This window comes from Hemiscyllium ocellatum, chromosome 12, assembly GCF_020745735.1.
Source record: "Hemiscyllium ocellatum isolate sHemOce1 chromosome 12, sHemOce1.pat.X.cur, whole genome shotgun sequence".
Taxonomy (NCBI): domain Eukaryota; kingdom Metazoa; phylum Chordata; class Chondrichthyes; order Orectolobiformes; family Hemiscylliidae; genus Hemiscyllium; species Hemiscyllium ocellatum.
This window is the reverse complement of record NC_083412.1, coordinates 55,349,700-55,373,403: the sequence shown is the minus strand read 5'-3', so window position 1 is coordinate 55,373,403 and position 23,704 is coordinate 55,349,700. Positions and strand designations below refer to the sequence as shown.

Here is a 23,704-nt window from a genome sequence, read left to right as displayed (position 1 = left end):
GATAAATAAACTTTACATTACTAGGTCTGTAATTAAATAAAACCTTACTTTTTGTTTTAAAATTCTGAAATAACTTTGTAACCACAGGAATTTTATAACCTGGAACACAATGGCTCCCTTAATGAAGCACACAGTTTGAACTGGCAGTGGGCAATACAGGGAGAAGCACATTATTCAGATGCTAATGCATAATATTTATGATAATAGAAGAAAGCTCTCCCTGAGTTTCGTCATGCAATATTGATTTGAGATACATAAACTAACATACACAAGTTACTCTGAAAAATCTTCCCTGAATATAAATTGTTAAATGTTTCAAAGATTACAATGCTCAACAGTTTTTTTATTTCATACATAGAAAACGTATTAGGAGTAGTGTTTGAAATGACAGAACTCCGTAAAATTTTAATGGCAGGTATTCTGGGAAAAATAACAGCATTCCATCCACAAATATTTTCAAGGAATAAATATGCATTTATAAATAGTGTAAATTTACATCAAGATTAGAAACAAAACAAAAAAAAATCACAAATCTGAAGTTTATTCCTTAGTCTATGTGCAACCCATTTATCTGTGACTTGGCTGTTTAGTTTAACTAGGAAACCAGAACAAATTTAAACATCGTGGTTTCAAAATAACAAAACAGATGAACATAAAAGCGGTAAAAAAAATTCTCTCTCACCTAACTTTTCACATTACAAAATTTTCTTAATAGATGTTGCCCTCAAGAGAGACATAAAATTCCTAACTACCATACAAAAATGACCAGCTAAGCTAGTACTTTTAAAGGGAAAAATCTGAATGAAAAAAGATGATGAAACCAATTCATCAGCCCAAGACAGAGTAATACAAAAAAAAGAATGTCTTCAAGTCAGTAGTCTGTGTGATGTTGCCAGTTTTTCTCTGATATATACAAAATATGAAAAGTTATTTATAGGTACAGCTAAAACAGCTTTACATTAATCCATTTATCCTGGAAAAGAAGCAACTCCACTCCTATCCAGTATTGTTGACACTCCGCACTTGGAAGGTTGCATAGACACACAGTTTTCAGTCAGCAGCCACATGGGATAGCCAAATATCAGTGGTGTAACACAGTGGAAGTTGACGTCACATCCTGAACACCAAAGATGTTTCACTAGTTGTCCATAAAACAATAAGTGTCAAGATGAGGATGAAGGCAGTGGAGGGGCCTGAAAGAGAAGACTTGAAATTAGAACAACCTATTTCATGGCAATCCATAAGGCAATAATTTTTTTTTCAGATCTAATACTTTTTAGATATTAACTATTATTAAAGAATCACCTGCAGTCTGAGTTAATATGGACATAACATTTGCAAGTCTGAGAAGTTAACTGTCTTCAAGCAAAGAATGAATTGGTGGTTTTAAAATCAATGACAGCACACAAGGTGGCAGGATTGACAGGACATAATCCTCACAGAAATCCCACACAAGAACAAATGGCAGTCATAAGATTAGGCATGGTTCTACTTTTATAACAATACAGTCCAAACTTGTGTACACAGAATGTGACTTGAGCAACGTAACAATAGAAACATACTTCAAGCACAGAATTACTGCCACCTTATGATTATAAAACTGGTAATATTTGGCAAGAAAGTAAATATAATGAATGAATATTATCCCCATTTTTGTGAATTTAAAACACACTTCACTTTCTGGTCTGCAATTACAAAAATGACCATAAGATAGAGGAACAGAATGAGACTATACGGCCCATCGATAATGGCTGATATGTTTCTCAACTCCATTCTCCTGCCTTTTCACCCATAATCCTCGATCCCCTTACTAACCAAGAACCTTTGTATCCACAGCATTCTGCAGCAATGAGCTCCAGTCTCATCACTCTCTGGATGAAGAAATTCCTCCTTATCTTAGTTCTAAGGATCATCCCTTCACTCTGAGGCTGTGACCATGGATCCCAGTCCCTCTTATTTGGAACCATCTTCTCCATGTCCACTCAGTTATACACCTTGGAAACAGACCCTTCTCTCCAATTTGTCCATGCTGACCAGACATCCAAATCTGACCTAGTCTCATTTGCCAGCATTTGGTCCATAGCCTTCTAAACCCTTCCTAATCATATACCAATTCAGATATCATTTAAATATTTTAATTGCACCCCACTCCACCACTTCCTCGGGCAGCTCATTCATTACACGCATCACCTTCTGCGTGAAAAAGTTAGCCGTCAGGTCTTTAAAAATCTTTCCTCTCTCACCTTAAATCTAAATCCTCTAGAATTGGACTCCCCCACCTAAGAAAAGACCTTAACTATTTACCCTATCCATGCCCCTCATGATTTTATAACCTCTTCTCGAGTCACCCTTACCCCCAGTTCTTCTGGGGAAAAGGACTCCGCATATTCAGCTTCTCTTTATAACTCAAATCTTCCAGTCCCAGCAACATCCTTGTAAACTTTTTCCACACCCTCTCAAGTTTAACAACTTTCCTACACAAGGGCAACCACTATGTACACAGTATTCTAAAAGCCAGAACACTAATATTTTGTAGGTTTCAATGAGATCCTTTCCCCATCATTCTGAATTCCAAGTACTGCTCTACAGTCCTCAACCCTTCCCTCACATGACAAGCCCACCACCTCAAGATCATTCCTGTAAACCTCCTCTGGACGCCCTCCAAGGCTAGTACATCCTTCCTTAGATAAGGGACTCAAAAATGCGGTCTGAATAGGTCATTATAAAGCCTCAGCAGTACATCCCTGCTCTTGTATTCTGGCGCTCTGAAATGTATGTGAACATTGCATTTGCCTTCCAAACTGCCAAGTGAACCTGCATGTTAACCTTAAGAGAATCCTAAACTAGGACACTCAAGTCCCTTTGTGCTTCATATTTCCAAAGCCTTTCTCGTTTAGAAAATAGTCCATGCCTCTATTCTTCCTACCAAAGTGCATGACCTCACACTTTCCCACACTGCATTTCATCTGCCACTTCTCTGCCTACTCTCCTAGCCTGTCCAACTCCTTCTGCAGCCTCCCTGCTTTCTCAATACAACCTACAAACATAGCAATAATGCCCTCAGTTGTTTTGCCCAGAGTATTCATACAAAAGTATGGATATTTATTTTAATTAGCATTAAAGTTCCTAGGGTTTTTCCTCTATCATAGATTTCTAAAAGTCTTCCTGTTACTTCAATGTTGACTCTCACACTGGGTACAATTCCAAAGAGCTCAATTACCTTGATCAAGCACTTTTTTCTCCGCCTTAACAGTGATGTCAAAGATTATTGTACAGAGATCAGAAGCAAGAATATCAGTTGATTTTTTTTCTTGTCTATCCATTTTCAATGAGACCAATTAACTTAGTTTGCAGTTTGGATCTGGTTGCTCTCTGATTTACATAGTTCAGTCAGAACCATTTATTCAGCCTATGAATTCAGAATTACTAGTTAACTTTGTACTTTAGCTGTGCAAAATAGAAATAAAATTTTCCAAATATATCCCTACTATAATGATTGAACTTACTAATGTGAACTGGTCATAGATTTGCATCAGGTCCTCCATTTTGTACTGTTCCAGCACTACAAAATTGTCAAGATTTCCATTGGCCTTACGAGCACAGTCCTGGCAATGCACCACATAGGTTTTCCTTGAGTTACTCTCATTTGTGACAAAAAGCAGATCAAAAACTTCCACCTGTTATTTAGAAATAAATATGACATTTTATTACAATCTAAATTCTCCTGCAACAAAGAAAGAATTTTGACCTAATTTCTTTCATGATTTCCAGATTTTAATCACTTCCAAGTTAACTTAATACAACCCACCCACCCAACCAAGCTTTTCTACAATACTTCATACTTAAGCACTATAAATCTCTCACTGTCACTTGTGTTCAACAAAATATAGACAATTTGGGAATTTAGCACTTTAACAGGTTAACATATTGTGTTTTTGTCTCGGTTAGACCTCCACCCAGTTCTTGAACTGTTTGGTCTAAGTTTCTCTAAGGTTTCCTGAATACTTTGAACGTTCTTCCTGAAGAGAAGGTGGAAGTAGAATATTTGATTTTTTTTTAAGGGAAGAGGTGGATAGATTCTTGGTTAGCAAGTAGACGAAAGGTTATCAGGGATATGTGGGCATGTGGATCTGAGGTTAGTCAGGTCACCTATTATCTCATTTAAAGGTGGAACAGACTGGGTACCAAATGGTCTATTCCTTGTCCTCATTTGCACACACAGTCTCCTTTCTCTGCTGAATCTTACATGACGAACACAAGTAATCGCAATCCAGTTAGAATGCAGTGCATTACAAAACTAAAGAATATTCCAGTTGAAAGGATAAAGTAAAGAACTAACAGAATAATGAATGCAATGATGGAACTGGAATATCAATGGTAACTCCATATAGTGGGCTTGCTTGCACTGGAAAACGGAAGAATAAAAGATTATAGGATTGTTATTTTTAATATTCTAATACAACAGAATAAAACAACATATTCATTGTGCCCAGAATAGTAAAGGGCATCACTGTGATACCAGCATTGTCACATTACTGGATTGGTAATCCAGAGATGGACCCAAGAAATGAGCTCAAATCGCACCACGTCAGTCAAGAATTTGAATTCAGTTAATTGCATTAATCTGGAATAAAAAGTTAGTTACAATGATGGTGACCAAGACATTGTTATAAAAACAATCTAGTCATCAATTCACTTTAGAGATGAAATTTGCTGTTCTTACCCAACCTGGCTGAAACTCTACCCCAGACCAACTGATCAAGCCACACAGTTGTCAAAATTTTAGGGTGAGGTTGAAGTGCAATATCAGTAATACATGCGCCAGTCTAAATGTTGGATGCAAAGGCATGCACAGACCTGTTAAAATTGCAACCGGTCCCACAGACTAGCTAATTAACAACTTGATACTACCTGACCCTCTGAACCATAGGGCCCAATTTTAACTCAGAGTTAAAATTGGGCCCAATTTGGTTTTCAACCAATGTTCTAGACTCTTCCCTCACAACACCTTCTCACTGCATATCCCATTGATGGTAGATAGCAGGATTATGGTTTGCAGTAAGTAGTATCTTAGAGGACTCAAAATTAACTCCATGTAATCTCATGGCATCAGATACTTTTGGTAAAATTGACTTTCATTGCACAAGGATTGGAGTTCAGAAGTAGAGATGTCTTATAGCAGTTCTACAGGGCTTTGGTGAGATCACACCTGGAGTATTACAAGCTGTTTTGGTCTCTCCACCCAAGAAAGGATAGACTTGCCATTGAGGAAGTGTAGTGATAGCTTTCCAGATTGATTCGATTGATAGATTGAAGGGAGGACAGAACTGCACGAATGAGGAGGCGTTCGCGAACAAGGGGCCAATTAAATTAGAGTCAAGAAAGATGTGAGAAGGTCTGATTGAAATATATAAAATTCAAATAGGGCTGGACAGATGAAATGCAGATTCCTGATATAGGGAGCCTACAAGCAGGGTCACTATCTCAGGATATGAGGTAGGGAATTTAGATCTGACATGAGAAAAATTTGTGACAATATGATAGCTGTAAGAGGTATATTTTGTCTTGCTTTTTTTTTTAAAATGACAAGATTGAGGTAGAGAAGCTTAATAGTTGTTCCTAGCCAACAAGTAGTTTGAGAGGCCTCGTTTCTTTTTTTAAGTTGGAACAATAGAAGTAGTATGAAGGGGTGGGGTCAAGCTCCCACAGAATCAGAATTTTAGTTTACATTTCAGTAGTTGCTCGGATCTTGAAATGGAACGTGAAAGCGGTTATTCCTCTGTTACAGCTAAAAGCTTGGGTTTCTATTCCTGCTGCTAGAATTGCACCAGAGATAATCTATTTTATTGAATTTGCCTTTGCCAAGAGTATTTTTATGGAATGTTACAATATGGGAACAGTTGCTGTTCAGAAGTTATATAATCTGTTATCCTGTTAAGTAATCCAACAGAGTGAAAATATTCCTTTTGTTTTGTTTATATTTTACCTAAAGAGTAAGAATAAAGTGTGTTTTGATAGTTTGACCAATCAAGTTGCATCCTGGACACAGTGCCTTACACTTGCCTTTAAAAAATAAGAAAAAGTTGGGGTCTAGGTTATGTCCTGGTTGTATTTGAAGGTGGCTTGGTCTGGTCCAAAAAAAAAGCCTTCACTAAAAAGATGGTGAATTTGTGGAATTTTCTACCATAGAAGGCTGTGGAGGCCAAGTTACTAAATATATTTAAAAAGTACATTTTTAGATTTTAAAGGAATCAAGAGGCATGTGCGAAAGGGGTAATGTGACACTGAGATAAAGGATCAACCGTGACCGTATTAAATGGTACAGCAGGTTCAAAGGGGTGAATGGCATACACTTGCTCCTAGTTTCTATGATGTAAGTTGGACAAGGAAACTTGATTAACACTTGCTGCTTTCCTTCACCCACATATGTCAGTACTATGTTCTGTGTCATAATCACTGAGCTTCATGGTTAGAGATACATTTTAGAGATAAAAGAGGAAGAACACCTATACAATGTATTCGCCAAAAACAGATATCCCCGCAATTTCAGCAACAGATGCCTCAGGGAAAGACAACGGAATGAGGACATGCCACAACCCAAAGGACTAGTCACACTACCATGCATCAAAAACATTTCTGAACTGACAGCCAGACTACTGCAACCACTAGGACTCATAACAGCAAACAAACCAACAGCCACTCTCAGACAACAACTCATCAGAACAAAGGATCCGATACCCAACATGAGCAAAACCAATGTAGTGTACAAAATCCCATGCAAAGACTGCACAAAACACTACATAGGACAAACAGGAAGACAGCTAACGGTCCGCATCCATGAACACCAACTAGTCATGAAACGACATGACCCAGCTATCCTTAGTAGCCACACACTCAGACGACAAGTAACTTGAGTTCGACTGGGACAACACTACTATTATAGGACAAGCCAAACAGAGAACAGCCAGGGAATTCCTAGAGGCATCCACAGATTTAATCAATAAGCACATCGACCTGGACCCAATATACCGGCCACTGCAGCTGGAGCTGACAACCGGAAACGGCAGAAACAAACCACTATAAATGCAGGAGGAAACATCACAGAAGTGCTTCACAGAAGGCCCCCAAGCACTGAGGATGTCACCTAGACAGGGGACGAAACGTCTGCAACATGAATTCCCAGCTTGGCGAACAGAACCAAAACAATAAATTTTAGTTTCAGGAATTAAGTGTTAAATTTGAAATAAATGAAAACATCCAATCGTGCAACTGATAAGCATCCATTTTTGAATACAAACCAGTCTTCCCATCAATTTCCCTTGAAAGGAAACCAACATTTGTTTATCTTACAAGATCAAACTTGGCACATGAAGGCACAATCCATCTTTAAATTTACATGGAGTCAAAACATCTGTCTTTACTTCGATAAAAGATTTAAATTGTTTACATCCCAGATAAAAAAAAAGGAGTGGAAAGGCAGTGATAAACAGAAGAGTTTATTAGGGCCAGCAATTCTGGCAGAGGGCAACTCAAAAGTTTCATACCAGCTACTAAATCAAAGTAAAAATTGTTTTACTGAACCATCCTATATCATGCCACAGCACAGCTGAGGGGGCTCGAAGATTATTTTGTTTAATTTAGCAAGGTTTTTCACTCAGAACTTTGTCTTGGTGCAGGGTACAGGTCATTTAGTTAGGAAAGCCAAAGGAGCTACATGTTGGGTGTGTGTGTGTGTGAAGGAGAAAAAAAAATGATTTGCTGCATTCTTGAGCATAGTTGGGAATTCATGAAGAGGAAGATTTACCCAAATTAAAGCTGGCCTCACAATGAAAGGTAGGCAGCTAGTCTTGTGACAGCCAGCCAGCTTAATCACTTAGCTTGGAAAGCGTTAAACAGAAGTTATGGAAACAAACTAGGGGAAAAAAGTCTATTTAAGATCAACTCTAGGCCAAGGAGCGGAAGCAGGCGAAGTACTCTTTACAAATTAAATTGTAAAATTAAATTAGTGGTGCTTTATTTGCATAATTTCTCATATGTACAATAATGATTGATTTTCTTTAAAAACAGAAAATCTAGGCGTATAATTTACTTCAGTTAATCACTGCACGGGCAAACTTTCATTTAAACATTAATGGTCTCCACAGTGAATGCACCCACGGTGATCACTTGAAGGTCCTGGACAATATGCAGTCACGAGCTGATGAGTCATAGAAATATTCACACAACACAAATGCTCGGTAACAACGATCCCTGCCAATAGCGAGAGAATATTCCACAAAGCTGAAAGAATAATTAACAATCTCTACCATGATAGTCAATGGCATCACTATTACTGAAACTCTATCATCATACACACCTGAAATAAACTTGGAATAACTACATAAATGCAGTGAAAACTAGCTTATCCAAACACGATGACGGGCACTATTTCGTTTAGATAATCGATTATTTGGAAAAAGATCATTAAATGCCTTTCCTCTGGGGCTCAGAGTTTTAAAGTCTGCTCCTTATTCAGGAGACTGCAGCAGCACACAGCGTGCGAGGCCCCGCCCGCAACAGCGCTCTCCAACCCGGTCCAGCACCATCCCCACTCCCCAGCGCAAAGTGCGCGAGCCCTCACTGTCCAACCTCACCCCCCAATATAAATATGAGCGCACAGATACACACACACAGCCACAGACAACTTTTTATTGCAAATATTCGACAGGTTCCATGTTTGCCCTGTACAGGACTATGTTGGAGAGATTATTCCGGGGCTGGGGGGGGGTTAGGGTACACCCCTCTGTAGAGCTCAGGGAAAGTGTGGAGAGAGAGGGAGGGCAGGTGGTCAGTCATTTGGAGATGGTGCCTGTTTAATCACTGTAAACAAAAGCAGCATCACTGCTGGATACACTTCTTTGATGTAATGTTTCTATCGGGACCTCAAGATCTCCTTCGGATAATCCGATTTTTGGATAATTGGTATTTGGATAATTGAGTAGCGGAGGAAAATGTGGTGGGGGGGGGTGATGCCAGTGTAGCTGTGGAACCCCCACCTTTTCCACTGCTACGTCGGGCTCCCACGAGGAGGTTGAACAGTTCATCCACTTTAATTACACCTTCCACCCCGACCTCAAATTTACCTGGACCGTCTCAGACTCCTCCCTAAACTTCCTAGACCTCTCCAATTCTATCTCGGGCGACTGACTCAACACGGACATTCACTATAAACCGACCGACTCCCACAGCTACCTAGATTACACCACCTCCCACCTTGCCCTCTGTAAAAACGCCATCCATAACACTTCAATCCCCCTCCCACTCCGCCAAGGACATGCAGGTCCTTGGCTTCCTCCATCGCCAGACCATGGCAACAATACGCCAGGAGAAAGAGCGCCTCATCTTCTGCCTAGGAACCATCCACTTCCCCTCCCCCCACCTTATCTCAGTCCCAACCCTCAGACACAGCACGGCCTTCTCGACCTGTAATCTTCTTCCCAACCTCTCCGCCCCACTCCCTCTCCGGCCTATCACCGTCACCTTAACCTCTTTCCACTTGTCGCATTCCAATGCCCCTCCCCCAAGTCCTTCCTCCCTACCTTTTATCTTAGCCTGCTTGGCACACCCTCCTCATTCCTGAAGAAGGGCTTATGCCAGAAACGTCGATTCTCCTGTTCCTTGGATTCTGCCTGACCTGCTGCGCTTTTCCAGCAACACATTTTTCTGCTGTGTCATATTCCCAGACTTGCATACTATACTGTTGGAAAGCATACATCATACAGACTACCACAAAGCAATTAGGGATGAGTGATAAATGTTGACCATAAATTTGGAAAAGAACTGCTGTATGAGTGGCTTTAAATTCATTATAATCAAGCAGAAAGCATTTGTGAAAAGCAGGTGCCACTAACAGGGGAAAAAAGGTGAAGTTAAAGCTGTTCTATCTTTGCATAGTGATTGCACATTGCACTCTCTAGAAGTTGACTACCAGTCAGCAGCCAAGTTCAGAAATTCCCTACCCTACTGCCTCATGCTCAGCCGACATCTAATTTTGCAACTGTCTTTGGAATCTAGGATATGTGACATCTGCATGTCATTTATGATCCCGCCTCACCAGAAAACTCATGCTCCAGCATCACATGGCAACACATCACAACACATCACACTGAGGTAAGCATGTCGTACACCCGTACATCTCACTCTGCCACTAGCTTGTTCTCATTCTGTTGTTACATTCAAAAGGCAAGTATCATGTTTTGATTATTTTAAAACGTTTAAAAGGTGATCTATTTGAAATACACCTCTGTGGAACACGGAAGATGCTGAAAGATTTGAAAGACCATAATTGCAGAATTAAGAATTCAAGTTGTCCCAAAAAAAGGTATCAATTTTTCATCACTGCACTCTATCTCTCAACATCTGTCACAGCATAAGTGACAAAAGAATGGTCCATTATCCAGCACATTCACTCATTTAATGATCTAAATTATTTAAAATTAGTTAGGACCTAATGTTGTCTTGGTGTTAATGTATATGGCAAGATCATAAAAATTACATTTTTAAAGTACTTTGTAAAGGAATACAAATTTTTCAGTTGTCACTGATCCTACCAAGTTCAAAATTTAATAAAAGGATTAATGACTAATGAGCCATTTGAATCTCAATTCAATGAACAGTGCTTCTGTCATCATGCTCCTATTTCTTCCCAATTAAACCCACCCTTGACTGGATATTTCAGAAACTGTAAAACTGATTAAGTTTTGAATTTCATACAAACCATGCTTCACAAAGCTTTCACTACAATTCTGTTGATGAGAATTAGTTGGACAAGACAAAATAGAACACCATTACACAATATGGTCAATAATAACAGCAAATTAATGATAATTTAGATGCCTCGCAACCTAAGTTGCCATTATCTTCAAAAGAACGTTAAGTTTTACCGACCTCACAAATACTGCAGTAGTGTGCAGGCTCCTCCTTTGTGCGGCCATGCCATACAATCTCTTTGCCTGTGCTAATGAGAGTTTCTCTTAACATCTGACATTGCTTGAGGGTTCTCAGCAAGCAGTATCTAAAGAAAGAAAGATAGAGGCTTTTAATTTTAACAAACTATTTCATACTCATTGTTTTTTATATTGACATTCCCTTTGAGTGATTATCCCAGTGGATAGGCAGCAAACAAATGTCTTTATGGCCTCCAGCAATCAGTGGCAACTAATAACAGGTGAAGTGCAGCTCCATGTCTAATCCTATTCCTTACCAAATTTTTCTCACTTGCTGACACCTTCCCTCTGCTCAGTCATCTATTCAATAACTCACCAATCACCAATATCTGCAGTCAAGTGAAAACTTTCAGAGCTCTTGTGTAGTACTGGTGACCTAGATTATAGAAATTTTTCTGTTTTATTGAAACAATATTTTCTAATATTTAATGAAGTGAAGAATAACCTGCAAGGTAGTTTAATTCTTTCCTCATCTTTTCATACTCAACACTGCTTCTCTTTCGACTTGACAAATGTCCAAAGTTTCTCAAGGTATATTTTAACCAAGTTTCAGAGGTAAATGAAACATTGGATCGCTAATTTCCAGACATTTTCACAGCTTATCCAAACGATTACGGCTTAGGTGTTATCAATATGAAGCAAGTAAAGTCAAAGTCTATCCCTGGAGAAAACTCCAGGCTAGACTAATCCAAATCAAAACTGCATTAAACATTCCTTACACAGTTCAGACAAGGAAGAAGAATGGTTCATGAGTGGAATGAACTTCCAGAGGAAGCATGGATGTGGATACAGTTACAATGTAAGAAAGACATTGGATAAGTACAGAATAAGAAATGTTGGGAGGGATAAGAACCAAGCGTGGGCAGGTAGGACTAGTTTAGTTTGGGATTACGGTCAGGGTCTTTCCACGATGTATGACTCTTGATTCTATAAAAATGAGCAATCCCGTTCCATTTATGAATGCATTAGGCAAATTAGAAAATTCCTTATTATTTGAAATTACAATATGGGGGAGGTTCAAAAATTCCCAGTGTTGACTTGACACTTACTTGATCATTTCAAAAAGCTTGGGATCAGACACCTTGATGTTACGTGCCATGTTCCAGGATAGATGGATCATGGGAACAATAGACTTCACGCTCTGTAGTTTATTCCATTCATATCGTTCCACTGCTAGTTTATATTGATTTGCTGCAGAAGAAATCATTAGTTTTAACTTAAAAAGTCAGTGTTAAGTGCTGCAGAAAAAGCTTTACAAACCCAATAAAGAACCAAACATTGTTGTCAAAAAGTTGTCAAAAAGCTATCAAAAAGCCTATTGTCATCCTAAACTCCTTTGGTACAAATTATACTTTTCTTTAACAAATTTGTTTTGTTCTCTAAACAATCTAACTCTCATTGTAAAGGCACAGATGCTATGTACTAGTTTAGTTAATGCAATAACAGTACCTGTCAGAGGACCGACATTCCAAGCAATGTTGTTGCACCACCCAATGGCTTGAACCCAATGCACTGTACCAGCATTTATCCATACCAAATCTCCAGGGCGCTGAATAAATCGATACACTGGCACATTGGCCTCGTAAAGGTCCTCTAGGTTTGGCCACCATGAGCCCATCAAAAAATTAATGTTGTTCCTGATAAAGAAATAACGTGTTGAAATATATTCATTATATTTTCACAAATTCAAAACTGCTTGATTACAATTAACATCCTTGTGAAAACTACAAATGCATTCATTTCTGCAATTTAAACAGGCAGCTAAAAATGCTAGTAATTTAGCAAATAAACACTCCTCTCTAGGGCTTTAAGCAAAACATTCTAGCTGTGTGTGTGTTTGGTGGAGGAACAGTAAATTTGGGGTAATTGAAAGAAAGACAGATCTGCATTTACATCACGCTTTTTGTGACCAATGAACATCTCAAAACACTTTACAGACAATGAAGCATTTTTGAACAATAGTCACTGTTATAAAGTAGGAAATGCAACAACCATTTTGCATAAAGGAAACGATCACAAGTTGTAGGGCGATAATCATCAGTTGTTTTGTGATGTTGTTCAAGGGATAAACATTGCCTGATACATTGGGGAAAACCCCTTTTCTTTGGTACAGTGTCATGGTATCTTTGACATCAATGAGAGATGTGTTTGACCACATTGTTTTCAGATTTCACCCAAAAAATGATTTCCCAGTAGTACAGACAGACACCTTTTGACCTGCTGAGTCTGCACCAACTCACGGAACAGCATCACACCCATCCCTCAACCCTATCCTTACAACCCTGTATTTTCCAGGGCTAATCCACCTATTCCAGAACATCCCTGGACACTACAGGGCAATTTAACATGACCAATCCACCTATCCTTCACATTTTCAGAGTATGGGACCACAGGACGTGCTCAGGTGTACCCTAGAACTCTGTAGGAAGCTAGAGAAGTGATTGCTGGGCCTCTTACTGAGATATCTGTACCATCAATACTCACAGGTGAGGTGCCGGAAGACTGGAGTTTGGCTAACATGGTGCTATTGTTTAAGAAAGGTGGTAAGGATAAGCCAGGGAACTACAGATCAGTGAGCCTGACATGGGTGGTGGGTAAGTTGTTAAGAGGGAATCTTGACGGACAGGATGTACGTGTATTTGGAAATGCAAGGTCTGATGAGGGATAGTCAACATGGCTTTGTGCATGGGAAATCATGTCTCACAAACTTGATTGATTTTTTTGAAGAAGTAACAAAGAGGGTTGATGAGGGCAGAGCGGTAGATGTGATCTATATGGACTTCAGTAAGGTGTTCGACAAGGTTCCTCATGGGAGGCTGGTTAGCAAGGCTACAGAACTGGCTCAAAGGTAGAAGACAGAGGATTGTTTTTCAGACTGGAAGGCTTCTGGAAGGCTTGTGACCAGTGGAATGCCACAAGGATCGGTGTTGGGTCCACTACTTTTCATCATTTATATAAATGATTTGGATGTGAGCATAAAAGGTATCGTTAGTAAGTTTGCAGATGACACCAAAATTAGAGGTGTAGTGAACAGCAAAGAAGGCTACCTCAGATTACAACGGGATATTGATTAGATGGGCTGAGAAGTAGCAGATGGAGTTTAATTTAGATAAATGTGAGTTACTGCATTTTGGGAAAGCGAATCTTAGCAGGACCTATACACTTAATGGTAAGGTCCTAAGGAATGTTGCTGAACAAAGAGACCTGGGAGTGCAGGTTCATAGCTCCTTGAAAGTGGAGTTGCAGGTAGATAGGATAGTGAAGAAGGTGTTTGATGTGCTTTCTTTTATTGGTCAGAGTATTGAGTACAGGAGTTGGGAGACCATGTTGTGGCTGTATAGAACATTGGATACGCCACTGTTGGAATATTGCGTGCAATTCGGGTCTCCTTCCTATTGGAAAGTTGTGAAACTTGAAGGGGTTCAGAAAAGGTTTACAAGGATGTTGCCAGGGTTGGAGGATTTGAATTAAAGGGAGAGGCGGAACAGGCTAGGGCTGTTTTCCCTGGAATGTCAGAGGCTGAGGGGTGACCTTATTGAGGTTTACACAATCATGAGGTGCATGGATAGGATAAACAGACAGAGTCTTTTCCCTGGGGTCAGGGAGTCCAGAACTTGAGGGCAAGACGGGAAAGAACTTGTTTAGGGTAAGACGGGAAAGATATAAAAGAGACCTAAGCGGCAACGTTTTCACTCAGAGGGTGGTACATATATGGAATGAGCTGCCAGAGGATGTGGTGGAGGCTGGTACAATCGCAACATTTAAGAGGCATTTGGATGGGTATATGAATAGGAAGGGTTTGGAGGGATATGGGACGGATGCTGGCAGGTGGGACTAGATTGGGTCGAGATATCTGGTCGGCATGGACCGCTTCGACCAAAAGAAACATGATAAGGTTCTTTCAAGGAAAGACTGATCTGGATGGGTACAATGCAATGAGTAATGATATAAATGGACTTTCAGAAAATCTTTGACAAAGACCCAAAAGTAAATAATAGACACTCTGGAAGTTGAAGGGCTGTAGCAAATTAGATGACAAATAGTTTAGAAGAGAAAAAAAAACAGAGCACAAGTTAAAACCTATTCCTCCGTGATTTAGAAATCGATCATGATGTTTTGAGGATTCTCTTTTGTAACTGCTTCTGTTTATTTTGATTCGATTAGATTCCCTACAGATTGGAAAGGGGCCATTCGGCCGAACAAGTCCACACCAACTTTCCAGATAGTAACCCATCCAGACCCATTCCCCAACATTTATCCCTAACTAATGCAGCTAATGCTATGGGCAATTTAGCATGGTCGATTCACCTGACCTGCACATAGAGTTATAGAGATGTGCAGCATGGAAACAGACCCTTCGGTCCAACCCGTCCATGCTGACCAGATATCCCAACCCAATCTAGTCCCACCTGCCAGCACCCGGCCCATATCCCTCCAAACCCTTCCTATTCATGACTCTTAGATGTTGCAATTATACCTGCCTCCACTATTTCCTCTGGCAGCTCATTCCATACCAGTACCACCCTCTGTGTGAAAACATTGCCCTGTAGGTCTCTTTTATATCTTTCCCTTCTCACCCTAAACCTATGCCCTCTAGTTCTGGAAAAAATCTTTGCCTGGTGTATATGGACTTCAACAAAGCATTTGATAAGGTTCCCCATGGTAAGCTCATTCAGAAGATTAGGAGGAAGGGGATTCAGGGGAACATAGCTGTCTGGATACAGAATTGGCTGGCCAACAGAAGACAGCAAGTGGTAGCAGAAGGAAAATATTCTGCCTGGAAGTCTGTGGTGAGTGGTGTTCCACAGGGCTCTGTCATTGGGCCTCTACGGATTGTAATGTTTATTACTGACTTGGATGAGGGGATTGAAGGATGGGTCAGCAAGTTTGCAGACAACACAAAAGTTGGAGGTGTCGTTGACAGTATAGAGGGCTGTTGTAGGCTGCAGTGGGACATTGACAGGATGCAGAGATGGGCTGAGAGGTGGCAGATGGAATTCAACCTGGATAAATGCGAAGTGATGCATTTTGGAAGGTCGAATTTGAAAGCTGAGTGTAGGATTAAGGATAGGATTCTTGGCAGTGTGGAGGAATAGAGGGATCTTGGGGTGCAGGTACATAGATCCCTTAAAATGGCCACCCAAGTGGACAGGGCTGTTAAGAAAGCATATGGTGTTCTGGCTTTCATTAACAGGGGGATTGAGTTTAAGAGTCGTGAGATCTTGATGCAGCTCTATAAAACTTTGGTTAACCGCACTTGGAATACTGCGTCCAGTTCTGGTCGCCCTATTATAAGAAAGATGTGGATGCTTTGGAGAGGGTTCAGAGGAGGTTTACCAGGATGCTGCCTGGACTGGAGGGCTTATCTTATGAAGAGAGGGTGACTGAGCTCGGACATTTTTCATTAGAGAAATGGAGGAGGAAAGGGGACCTAATTGAGGTATACAAGATAATGGGAGACAAAGATAGAGTCGATAGCCAGAGACTATTTCCCAGGGCAGAAATGACTAACAAGAGGGGTCATAATTTTAAACTAGTTGGAGGAAAGTATAGAGGGGATGTCAGAGGCGGGTTCTTTACACAGAGTTGAGAGAGGATGGAATGCGTTGCCAACAGCAATTGTGGAAGCAAGGTCATTGGGGACATTTAAGAGATGCTGGACATGCATATGGTCACAGAAATTTGAGGGTGCATACATGAAGATCAGTGGTTGGCACAACATCATGGGCTGAAGGGCCTGTTCTGAGCTGTTCTGTTCTGTTCTATGCTAACCTATCCAAGCCCCTCATGATTTTGTAAACCTCCAAGGTCACCCTTCAGCCTCCTACACTTCAGGGAAAACAGCCCCAGCCTGTTCAGCCTCTCCCTATAGCTCAAATCCTCCAACCCTGGCAACATCCTTGTAAATCTTTTCTGAACCCTTTCAAGTTTCACAACATCTTTCCGACAGGAAGGAGATCAGAATTGCACGCAATATTCCAACAGCGGCCTAACCAATGTCCCGGACAGCTGCAACATGACTTCCTAACTCCAGTACTCAATACTCTGACCAATAAAGGAAAGCATACAAAACACCTTCTTCACTATCCTATCTGCCTGCGACTCCACTTTCAAGGAGCTATGTGACATCTTTGGATTGGAGGAGGAAACCGGAGCACCCAAAGGAAACCCATGCAGACACGGGGAGAATGTGCAAATTCCACATAGTGAGTCACCAGAGGGTGGAATTGAACCCAAGTCCCTGGTGCTGTGAGGCAGCAGTACTAACCACTGAGCCACATGCCGCCCTTTTGCATATCAATGATGTGGATATAGCATCAGATGAAGCAGAATCCAAATTTGTAGAGAGTTTGGTTAAAGATTCTGAAGATCACAGCAAGAAAACAAAAAGTGTATGGGCTAAAACATAGGAAATTAATTCAATCACAGTGAATCCAGAAGATAGGAAATTTTGATATTTGAAAAATATACTTTGAATGGTAAGAAACAAAAAAAAATCAGACTGGCCAAAGTCTGGGACTCACTACCCAAAATAGCGGTACAGGCATTAATCTTCATTTAAAATGTTCTTGGATATACTGCTGAAGTACTATACTATGGATCGAGAACTGGAAAGTAGAATTAGATGGATAGCTTTGGCCAGCACACACACAATTAACCAAAAGCTTCCTCCAGCACTGTGAATTTTCTATTTGATATGTGTCTATGTTAGACCAAGGTTGCATAGATGACAGCACGTAGAAGGGAGTTGTGTTAGTGTAGAGCAGAAACATTTTTTAAAAATTGTGTAGCTGTGCAATGTATTAAAATTATGACTGATGCAGAGACCATGCAACAAATAAGAATTGATTAGATAGGTAGCTGAAGGAAATGGGAACAATGAAATATAGAAGGAGTAGGAACATGGGACTACTGGTGATATGAAAGACAGACACAAAGTCTATAAATGGTCTCTATGTGGCATGCTGACTCATGGAGACCCTGTTTTGTAACTGATCAAAATGAAGAAGATTCATTGAGAGAGTGACCAACGTAGCAAAATATTTCACTGAGAATGGGGAAAAGTGAAATCCGGAGGAGCATTCATTCTGGTCAACCCATCTACTTATCCCTTGAAGTACCACCTGCTCCATGAGGCACAGTCTACCGGTCACACATTGACTAACGCTGCCATCTCCGATACCAGTGAACTGAGATGTACTATTCAACTTCAGAGCAAATACATATCACTTTGTTTTGAATTGATAGATTTAAGCTTAAGAGATAAGATTACTGATTGCATTGCTACGTCAAAGGTATAAGAAAAGAAGAGATTATATTTGATATGACAACAAGGTGGCATTATCAACACAGAATGAAAGCAACTCTCAAATCTACAATGAATATACATGTCAGAGTTCGACAGTCAACAAGATTAGATTTTTTTTTGGCCTTGTTCATACATTTGCTTATATAGTTTACAAGTATCTCATTTCTATTCCATGCCATGCTGCTAGTACATAAAAAAAATTAACAATGTACTATGGTCTTCTATCTTTATTGGCCTTGAATTTGAATCACCGTTAACACTATTTTGCTGAGTTATATTTAGTTACAGTACCAGTCTTCCAAATGCTTCATAGCAATTAACAATGCAAACCTTTAACAATGTTAACACCATTACTTCTATACAGCTGACATTTTTAAAATAATTTGCAAATAGTATTTAACCTACCAGTATCATCACAGAGACAAATCTGATTAATTTGAGGGAAACTGATGTCTTTGTGTGGCATGCCACAGACAAAAGTCTATTGGTTTAAACAAGCTGCCGGGTAATGTAATTTCTATAACGTGAGCAACTTTTGCATTTTGAGCATTCAACAGGAGTACCAGACAGTTTCAGAATATAAATCTTGGCTGTTACCTCGCCCTCGGCTCAGTACACATCTGCATCCAACATCTGATATTTCTATTAAGGAAACTACCTGATTATCTATGTAAAACAGATGCTCCATAAATGTTGAACAACAGCTTAATTTCTAGACCAAGGGACTTCCTAAATTTATAAGTGTTAGTTCTAATCAACATAACGAGCTTAGCTCAGATACATTTTTAAATGGAAGCTTCATCAAGTTTATCATGAAATATAGTCACCTGAGAAGTCAAACCACAGCATTGATGGAAATTCCATTAATTTTATTCTATTTCATTAACTGTAAAGTATATAAGGTGATGCGAGATGGTGAAAAGGTGCTAAATAAGCTCATTTTACAAAATCATAATAGAAAGCAAACTATATGGACATTATTTTTTTCTCCACCTAATAATTCCTGTCACAGGAAATTTAAATTTGCTATTCTGCTCTAGCTTATTTGGTAGGGTGCAAAACCAACAGCAATCCAAAATCAACTAGCTAAATCAGCCATTCTTAAGAATTGTCTGGGAAAAACTACCAAACGTTTGGCAGTTATGTTTATCCGATTCAAGAATCAAGTCTAGCCATACTTCACTGAGAATAAAAAATGGCAGCTGAGACTACGGTTTTCAAATTACAGGAAACTTTGTTCTAACTGGCACCTAATGAACTAACACTCTCAATAAACAGCAAAAATTATATACATGAACCACTGGAGTTTAGAGTATTACTATCATCGCCAAACGGTCAGTTGAGCGTATGAGTGAGAAGGCTCTCCGTCACAAAGTTTTAATTAAGTTATTTACAGCATAAATCACTTAAATAATAAAGTTTAACAGTGATGTGCATACCCTACGCATCATGTTTATATTACTTGGTGTGCATTTTGATATAGATTAAGGTTGGCCTGTTGATCAACTAGAATATTTTATCAATGAGTAGACTTTTGGTCCCATAACTGCCGGTTAATAAAACGTTTATTGAATTATTGAGGTTAGATTCAAATACAGGTTCCAGAAATTAAAGGTTGATGCATTAATCCAGTGCCAGCTAAACTGAAAATATTTATGCAGATCTTTCGTTTTCTACAGGCTTGATCAAAAAGGCAGATTTTAAGCAGGTCTTAAAAGGAGGAGAGGTGAAGGAGAGAGAATTCCAGATCTTAGAACCTAGACAGCTGAAGGCTGAGACAATGGGGATGTGGAACCAGAAAAAGCCAGAGATGGAGGAATGCAGAAGTATTGAGGGTTGTAGTGCAATAAGGTTGTAAAGATAGGAAGTGGGGAGAGATCATCAAGGGAATTAAATGCTTCCACAAGAATTTGCTTGCCTGTGCAAGAGAAAGAACATAGGGGTGATGGGTTAAATGGAACCTGGTGTGGATTAAGTCATGGACAGAGTTTTGATTAAGCTCAAGTCTATGGGAGTAGTTTAAGAATTGAATGGAAGGAAAACATGAATCTGGATTTAACCAGTTCACGAACAAGCTTTTCAATAACAGATAACAGGAGACAAAAGCAAAAAAGGGCAATGCAATGAAGATGGATTTTGTTGTTTTTTGGAGAATAGAATAGCCTTTGTTACATATACTCAATGGAGTATAATGGAAGGTTTATACACTGCCAATTACAGCACTGACTCAGATACAAACGTACAAAGGCAGTTTCTTCACTATTATGAAATAAAAATGTCCAGCATTACAGAAATAATAGTTCAATTCAGCACACCACGCAAGCAACTAGCTTCCAGTCTGCAGTGGGCCTTGCCTCTACACCATGTCAGTGACATGGCACGGTGGGAGGTCCCTGCAAGGGGCCAGAAGGTTGCCATGCCACGTCAGGAGACCACTGCACCGGGTCACCTTGCTAATATCAGGAGCTGCTGCTTGCTGGAAGCCGGAGTCGAAGAGGAATACCAAAGGGAAAAAGCAAAGTACTGAGAGAAAGAAAAATAGAAGAAAAAGAAAGAAAAATGGGCAGAGCAGATGGGCTGGAGGATGCTACTCTGCTGTCATCTTCCACCATTTGTGAAAATCATATGATATGATATTGAAGCTGTGGTAGGTTGTGCTAGATCAATCCCCACCATATTGCTGCAAGGAAAACTCAGCATCCCCACACAATCTTCTTTACAAGATCTTAAACTGCTCTTTGGAAAGGAGAAAATATTTAGGCTTTATGTCACATGTTCGCACTATGATTACTGACATATTTTTCTCATACTTTTCAAATCATTTTAAAATAGAGCTGCTTAAAAAAGCATGCTTACTGGCAAAACATTCTTACTTTTCACAGAAGTCATTCATAACTGCCCAGTATGATTCAGGTACAGCAAACCATTCACAATCTCCAGGACCTATATTAATATTAACAGAGCAGAAATTGTTGTTTTCTTGATGACCTGTAAGTAAAAGCAAAACAGTGAAGAGTGGCTAAAAATGAAAATTTAAATGCATTGATCAAGTTTCCATTTACAAACTTCTGCTCAGTATTTTGTGATCTGTCAAATTAAATAGCATTGCAAAACAAAAATAAAAAACCTGCCCTAGTGCATAGTTCCTTCTATCATTTCAATTCTTATCCATCTCATGGCAAAATTAATCCCTACAAGTTTGCATTATCTATATTGTTCACTGAATGCTGTTTAATCTCAGAGGGCCAAGTTATTGCTGTTACATACGTATAAAACCTAGATGTCTTATCCATTATAGCTGGCATGCGAGTTCCCCCCGTATTTCCTACAAATTGATAAGTATCACTGCTAATCCAATTAATGCATCACTTGCTGCATACGGAGGTACATTACTTTCTTAAGAAAACAACATAAATCTGTAAACTATTCAGAAGGTATCAGTTACTTAAAGCTCTTATTGGGGTTATTTAACTCTAATAATGTCAAATATTAAACAGTTTTCTAAACCTAAGCTCCTAATTTTTTCAACAGTTGGGAGTTCAATTAGAACTTTTGATAAATGGTAGTTGATTACAAGGGAATAACATAAAGCAAAAACTCCAGATTTTAAAATCAATGAAATTCAAGTGGTTTGTTAATTTTGCAAATTGAGACTAAATTACTGTTTACTTTCTGTTGCTTGTCTGGCTTTTAAACAAAGAAATTGCATGGTTCTAAGAACCATAGCTTCCTCCTGAGTTTTCAGTTAGGTCATTATGTAATAGTTTTTCTAATCAACTCCCAAAGGACTGCACAGTGCTTTGTATATTTTGATAACATTTCATTGTGAAATTCAATGTCTGCCACCACCTGCACATAACCACTGTATGGGGGCAAGCTCTGCGTATCATCACTGCCCAGGACCTGACCTCTGTTGGGTTCCAAGAGTTAATGCCAGATGCAGAGCAAACGACCAACTGGACTGCCAACACACTGCAAAAGGAAGAAGGGTGATTAGAAGCCACAGATCTCCGCTTCATTACCACTCTTCTGTGCTCAATGCAAAACAAAAAAAAGCATAAAACTGCTTTAGCTACCAAATAAATGTTAAATTATTTCTCTACTTTTCTGATACTTCCATAATGCAGACGGTAAAAGGTATGCTGAAAATCCCCTGCAACCCAAACTCACTAAGCGTAGCACATATATAATCATTTATTAACAGGTTTATGGATCACATTCTTTTGCTTGTCCGTGTCTGTTATTGTTTAGTTGTCAATTTGCACAATACATTTTAGATACAAGTATTATTTTAGTGAATTTCTTCAAGAGGAAATACGTAACGTCACAATATGTCTCTCCCCATAGATTTCTAGAAACGTTCTAAGTACGTTATATTCATACTGAACAATTCTGGAATATTGCCACTTTCAGATTTTTATTCTCAAAACTTGACACTTTGTTTTAGGCTTCAGTTTGGATTTCCTCCTTGTTCTTCAACCAAGATCATCAAACTAAACAATCTAATAATGTGTCACAGTTCAGTTTATGGGAGTTCATTGTGGAGAAAAAAAAGGCCTCTGCATTTCTACATTACAGTAGTGACTACTTAATGGGATGTAAGGCAAGCCTTATGGCAATGGTAGTTGTTGAAGTGGTGCAAGTTTTTTCTATAATAGAAACTAGGAGCAGGGGTAAGCCAAATGGCTCTGAGCCTGCTCTGTCACTCGATAGGATAGTGGCCAATCCCCTATCTTAACGTCATATTTTGACTTTCTCTCTATCCCCCTTTAAGTCTTTAAAATCTTTAAAAAATTTTTCTTGAAAATATTCAATGACTTAAACTTCATAGCCTTACGTAGAGGATATTTGCATAGGTTCATTTCCCTTTGAGTTGTTCTTCATTTCAGTCAGAGTCATACAGCATGAAAACAGATCCTTCAGTCCAACTTGTCCATGCCAAACAAGTTTTCCAAATTAAACTAGCCACACTTACCTGCATTTGGCCCATAGCCCGCTAAACTGTTCTTATTTATGGACCTGTCCAAATGTCTTTTAAAATGATGTCACTGTACCTGCATTACCACGTCCTCTGGCAGCTCATTTCACGTCAGAATGTGTGAAAAGGTTGCCCCCCCCCAGGTCCCTTTAAATCTTTGTTCTCAGAATTAAAAATAAAAACTCTAGCTTTGAACTCCCCCCACCATAGGGGAAAAGACCCTTGCTATTCACCTTAACTATGCCCCTGATTTTATAAACCTCTATATAAGGAGACCATTCAACCTCCTATACTCCAGTGAAAGAGGTCACAGCCTATCCTACTTATTCTTGTCATTCAGAACCTCCAGTCTCAGCAACATTCTGGTAATTTTTTTCTGAACCCTCTCCAGTTCAATAACATGCTGAGAGACTAGGACTCTTAACTAGCCAA

The 23,704-nt window shown here is 39.4% G+C and overlaps 1 protein-coding gene across 5 annotated transcripts in view; it reads right to left on the bottom strand.

Moving 5' to 3' along the window:
- Positions 1 to 350: 350 nt before the first annotated feature.
- kdm6a (lysine (K)-specific demethylase 6A) overlaps positions 351 to 23,704 on the bottom strand; it is a 222,964-nt gene continuing 199,610 nt past the window's right edge. For 2 of the 5 annotated variants that reach the window (XM_060833559.1, XM_060833562.1), the window contains 6 exons: positions 21,168 to 21,282; positions 12,435 to 12,622; positions 12,035 to 12,176; positions 10,927 to 11,053; positions 3,507 to 3,677; positions 355 to 1,193 (listed from right to left, as the gene is read on the bottom strand). In XM_060833559.1, the coding sequence (XP_060689542.1) occupies positions 1,164 to 1,193; positions 3,507 to 3,677; positions 10,927 to 11,053; positions 12,035 to 12,176; positions 12,435 to 12,622; positions 21,168 to 21,282 (773 nt within the window). In that variant the 3' untranslated portion in view covers positions 355 to 1,163. Of the gene's footprint in view, positions 1,194 to 3,220; positions 3,410 to 3,506; positions 3,678 to 10,926; positions 11,054 to 12,034; positions 12,177 to 12,434; positions 12,623 to 21,167; positions 21,283 to 22,147; positions 22,267 to 23,704 lie in introns of those variants that run through there. The other 3 variants (XR_009645284.1, XM_060833560.1, XM_060833561.1) reach the window with 3 other exon arrangements.